The sequence below is a fragment of the Chlorocebus sabaeus genome, chromosome X (assembly GCF_047675955.1).
Source record: "Chlorocebus sabaeus isolate Y175 chromosome X, mChlSab1.0.hap1, whole genome shotgun sequence".
In the NCBI taxonomy this organism is placed as follows: domain Eukaryota; kingdom Metazoa; phylum Chordata; class Mammalia; order Primates; family Cercopithecidae; genus Chlorocebus; species Chlorocebus sabaeus.
Genome location: NC_132933.1, coordinates 54,870,866 through 54,876,644, shown reverse-complemented (window position 1 = coordinate 54,876,644; position 5,779 = coordinate 54,870,866). Strand labels below are relative to the sequence as shown.

At 36.4% G+C, this 5,779-nt stretch overlaps 1 protein-coding gene across 1 annotated transcript; it reads left to right on the top strand.

The window, feature by feature from the left end:
- Positions 1-4,988: 4,988 nt before the first annotated feature.
- Positions 4,989-5,543, top strand: LOC103232334 (large ribosomal subunit protein eL24-like). The gene has a single exon (XM_037988932.2). It carries the CDS (start codon positions 5,016-5,018, stop codon positions 5,487-5,489), a length of 474 nt encoding a protein of 157 aa, XP_037844860.1. The 5' UTR covers positions 4,989-5,015; the 3' UTR covers positions 5,490-5,543.
- The last annotated feature ends 236 nt before the right edge of the window (positions 5,544-5,779 follow it).

Below are 5,779 nucleotides of genomic sequence, written 5' to 3'. Positions count from 1 at the left end.
ACTACAGATTATTTTCAAATTGTGAGAATAAATTGGAAATGTAGTGCTCAATTGGAAATAGTTTATGATAATAATTGTATCATATGGCCATCTAATTAATTTTTTAGAGAAATATGAAAACTAGGAGGCATATCAGAAAATGAAGGCTTAGAGTATAAAGTAATCTCACCTGCATTTACTTTACATAGGCAAGCCATGTCACCTTCCTAAGCAGTCTCACTCCCTGTCATCACCATTTTGTGTTCAACATCTCTTTCATCCTTCAATGCCCGGAGATCCCTTCTTCTCAGTCAGTGTCACAGTTAGCTCTACCCTCCTAGGCCTTAGGCCTTGGTGGCAAACTGAAAGGCCTCCAGGGGCTTGGCAGATACCATAATGAAGTTACACCTGATATGAGAGACATGGGATGTGGTAGGGATTATAGAAAAAGTGAGAACAAATATCCTTTTAAAAATAGCAGCTCTCCTTCTGCACAGCAAGAGAAATAATCAGCAGAGTTAACAGACCACCCACAGAGTGGGAAAAAAATGTTCACAATCTATACATCGACAAAGTAATAATATCCAGAATCTACAAAGAACTCAGGAAGAACAAAACAAACAATCCCATCAAAACGTAGGCTAAGGATATGGATAGACAATTCTCAAAAGAAGATATGCAAATGGCCAACAAGCATATGGAAATGTTCAACATCATTAATTATCAGGGAAATGCAAATCAAAACCACAATGTGATACCATTTCACTCCTGCAAGAATGGCCATGATAAAAAAAAAAAAAAAAAAAAAAAAACCATAAAATAATAGATGTTGGCAAGGATGTGGTGAAAAGGGAACACTTTTGCATTGCTAGTGGGAATGTAAACTAGTACAACCATGAAGGAAAACAGTGTGGAGATTCCTTAAGAGCTAAAAGTAGATCTACTATTTGATCCAGCAATCCCACTACTAGGTATCTACTCATGGGAAAGAAGTCATTATACAAAAAAGATACTTGCACAAGCATGTTTATAGCAGCACAATTTGCAGTTGCAAATATATGGAACCAGCCCAAATGCCCATCAATCAACAAGTGGATAAGGAAAATGTGGTGTGTAAGTATGTAAGTATATATACACATACACAAACACACACACACACACACACATAGCACAGACTACTACTCAGCCATAAAAAGGAACAAAATAATGGCATTCACAGCAAACTGTATAGAATTTGGAGACTACTATTCCAAGTGAAGTAACTCAGAAATGGGAAACCAAACATCATATGTTCTCAATCATAATTGGGAGCTAAGCTATGAGGACACAAAGGCATAGGAATGACACAATGGACTCTGGGGACTTGGGGGAAAGGGTGGGAGCAGGATGAGGGGTAAAAGGCTATACATTGTGTATGGGATACACTAATCGGGATCTGGGTGCACCAAAATCTCAGAAATCACTACAAAAGAACTTATTCATGTAACCAAACACTACCTGTTCCCCAAAAACCTATTGAAATTACAAAATAAATTTTTAAAAATTTTTAAAAAGTAGCATCTCTCATGAAGGAATGCTGACCTAGTGCTTTCAGGTCTGATTTTTCAACAGAAACTAGAAATCTAAGTTTGCATGTGGATTCTCCCGATGTTTAAATGTTAGCTACTTTTCCACCACTACTCTAGATGACTTCTTTCATCTACTCTACTCTCCATCCATCTCTACCTACCAGAAAATACAAAGTCACCTGTCCACATGTTCTACATTTCCATGCTTCATATTCTGCTTGGTGATCCTATTTACTAATCCTTGTTACGGTGTTCACCATTGACAGTGCTTTAATGTTCCTTCAAAACTACATTTGCATTTAAACCACAGCTAATGCTTTCTTTAGGAAGGAATTGATATCTAAGGGTAGCTGGCTATTAGGATAGATAGTTGTTTTGAAGAAAGAGGTACCACGAGTCCTCTCAAATCATAAGACATATAAGTTGATTGGCTATGGTTATATGTTAAGCTTTTCTCTGCTGCAGGCTAATGTTGCAGGTGTATACTGAACTAGATTCAATTTACAATACATTTACTCAGAATGTACTATGTACCAGTCAGGACTTTTTACTTTATAAAAGTGCAAAATCTTTTACTTATAGATTTTAACTAAGTTACAACATTTTTCACTTATTTTTTCTGAGAAAAAATGCCTTATTTTGTGAAGGGTGGAATTTTGGTAAAAAGAATGGTAGGTTTATCTCAGTTAGCTCTAGCCACCATAAGAAAATGCCATAGACTGGGTGGCATAAACAACAGAAATATATTTTCTCACAGTTCTGGAGGCTGGAAGTCCAAGATCAAGGTGCTAGCATGGTCAGTTTCCGGTGATGACTCTTCCTGGCTTATAGACAGCTGCCTTCTCACTGATTCCTTACATGGCAAAAATAGGGGGCAGAGGAGGAGGAGCGTACAGAGAAAGGGGATACAGAGAGTGTGCATGTGCATGTGTGTATGTCTGTATGTGTGGTGTGTGCATGTGTGTATGAAAGAGAGAGAGAGAGAGAATGAGAGCGAGAGACAGCGTGAGCGCCCAAGCATGAGATGTCTTATAAGGGCACTAATCCCATCAAGATGGTCTCACCTTCATGACCTCACCTAAAACCTAATTATCTCTCTAAAGCCCCATTTCTAAATATCATCACATTTAGGTTTAGCCTTTAACAAATAGTAGTACATGGTATAAAAGATAGAAATCTTCATTTAAAATCTTAATTTCCTAATATGTAATAAGCTATTCATGAACAGAAAAATATAATATCTGCTAATGAGCTATACTCTAATTGGTAAAAATCTTGCCATTTGAATTTTTTTCAATTGGGTTTGTTCCTAGAAAGGAATAGTAAACATACTGGCTTTGCCTCTGTTTCTTTCATGTTCTCTCTTTTTTGTTTTGTTTTGTTTTTCATTAGTCTTTCTGAATCTAAGTTCATGGATGAATTTAACAAGGACACACAATAAAATCCATGGCTGAGTTAAGAATCCTTTAGCAATCATAGATGCTTCCCAGCTTACCATTTTAGATATTATTGATATTTTATTTTCTATTATGTTTTTGAATCCATAGAGAAGGATCAAGAATGAAGACAAATTAAAATGTTGATACCCCAATCTGCAATAAGAAAAGTTGTCAATAGAACAGTAACTAATATTTTATGCTAATTCCCCCTCTGTCTTGGTTTGTATTCAGTATGTTCTCAAATGGTCAATTAAAAAATATTTGGCAATTACTATGAGCCTAATTCAATGCAAGGTACCACGAAGTAAATAAAAATAGGTAAGGCACAGCGCCTGTTCTCAAGCAGTTTGAAGTTCATCTGGTAAAAGGAATTTATATGCACAAAATGCATGGAGAACAATTAAATTCTAAGTGGTACAGAATATCAAAGCAAGAGCAGTTCTGAAAAGCATACAGTCATTTTTCATATAGAATAGTTGCAAAAATGACTAAAAATAAAGATGACTGACAATATCAAATGCTGGCAAGAATGTAGAACAACTGGAACTCTCATTCATTGCTGGTGGGAGCATAAAATGGTACAAATACTTGGTGAAAGGTCTGATAGTTTCTTATAAAATTAAACATAATGGATGGACCTTGAAAAGCTTATGCTAGGTAAAATAAGCCAGATATAAAGGCCAAATATTGTATTAATATGGTTCTACTTACACGAGGCACCTCAATTAGGCAAATCTATAGAGACAAAAAATAGAATAGAGGTTACAAGGAGTTGGGGGTGGGGAAATGGGGTGTTTAAATAGGTGGAGTGCTTCTGTTTGGAATGATAAAGTTCTGGAAATGGATAGGGATGATGGTTGCACAACATTGTGAATATACCTAATGCTACTGAATCGTACACTTAAAAATGGCTAAAATGGTGAATTTTGTGTTCATATATTTTACCATAAAACAAATCACAGTCCATAGAATAAAATCAGTGTGTATAATAAAAAATAACCCCCCAAACCAAAACAAAACCCTAAAACATAACACTCCTGTTACTCAGTAATTCCAATTCTAGGTATTTATCTAAGAGAAAGAAAATATGTCTAGACAGCTTGGCTACATAACCACTGCCATAATACAGACATCAATTAATAAAAGTGTGGTATGGCTGGGGTGGAATCAATGGGAATGCTATTCACCTTTAAGCTATGAATTCATGGTTACCATAGCCATTACTGTATATATCTTAACAAATTTGGTTCAAGAATTTTAGGGAGGACTATACATTTTTCTTATAGTTTTACATGTACATGCATCATTTACTATAAACCTCTTTTGGTTGATACCAGGTGAGGTACTTGGTTTATATGTTCTTGACTAACATGAATGGGGAACAGGATTTAGAAGTTCATCACTCTAATCATACTCACCAGAACCCCGTCTCCAAGAGGTATGAAGCAATGTAGAGTAGGAATTGTGTAATATTAAAGGATCAAAAAGAGCCTACTAATAGTGAAGAGCTGTTAGGACTTAAAGTTGGACATATTGGGATGTGTTTTAGTAAACTAGCTATTGGAATATTGTATGTTGTAGGCCACCAAACATAAAGAAACAAGCAGATTGTGAAATGACTTGAGCACATAAAAAAGACTTGTAAAGAGGCCAGAGCGGAAGTAGTAATAAGAGATTTTTACCCAGGGATAGACCAGCAGCATTAAGTGGAAGAGACAAGACTGAAAGATTGTTATGGCTTCGGAACATGATTACTTTTTGACTCAATCTGTATGTCATCTACTATGATGAGCATGATGTTAAGTAACATATGGCTGAATACCTACAAACATTAAAATACGTTGTGTTTTAGTGACAGCGTTTCTAGTGGTGAATAGGAAGGGATGATAACGCTTGTTTTTTCTTTTTTTGCTGTTTTTTTTTTTGTTGTTGTTGTTTGCTTTTTTAAGGATATTGAGCAGAATGATTTAGAACGTGATGATTAGAAAGTTCAGATGCAGATCTTTTCTCTTCCCGTGGAGCCGTCGCCATGAAGGTGGAGCTGTGCAGTTTTAGCGGGTACAAGATCTACCCCGGACACGGGAAGCGCTACGCCAGGACCAACTGGAAAGTTTTCCAGTTTCTTAATGCAAAATGCGAGTCGGCGTTCCTTTCCAAGAGGAATCCTCGGCAGATAAATTGGACTGTCCTCTACAGAAGGAAGCACAAAAAGGGACAGTCGGAAGAAATTCAAAAGAAAAGAACCCGCCGTGCAGTCAAATTCCAGAGGGCCATTACTGGTGCATCTCTTGCTAATATAATGGCCAAGAGGAATCAGAAACCTGAAGTTAGAAAGGCTCAAAGAGAACAAGCTATCAGGGCTGCTAAGGAAGCAAAAAGGGCTAAGCAAGCATCTAAAAAGACTGCGATGGCTGCTGCTAAGGCACCCACAAAGGCAGCACCTAAGCAAAAGATTGTGAAGCCTGTGAAAGTTTCAGCTCCCCGGGTTGGTGGAAAACGCTAAACTGGCAGATTCGATTTTTAAATAAAAATCGGATTATTTAAAAAAAAAAAAAAATAGAAAGGTCAGATGCAGGTTTGGACACATCTAGTATTAAGTGGGCAGCATTGGACAAATCTAGTTTAAGAAAAACAAAGATAATTTTTAGAGTTAGAAAATTTGAGAAGGGCACATATAGATGCATGTGAAATATTATAGCAACTATGACTAAAAAAGGAAACTAGGATTAAAATAAATATGCAATGTTTTAAAGGAAGAAAAATTAGAGGGACAAGCAAATGATTATAGACACC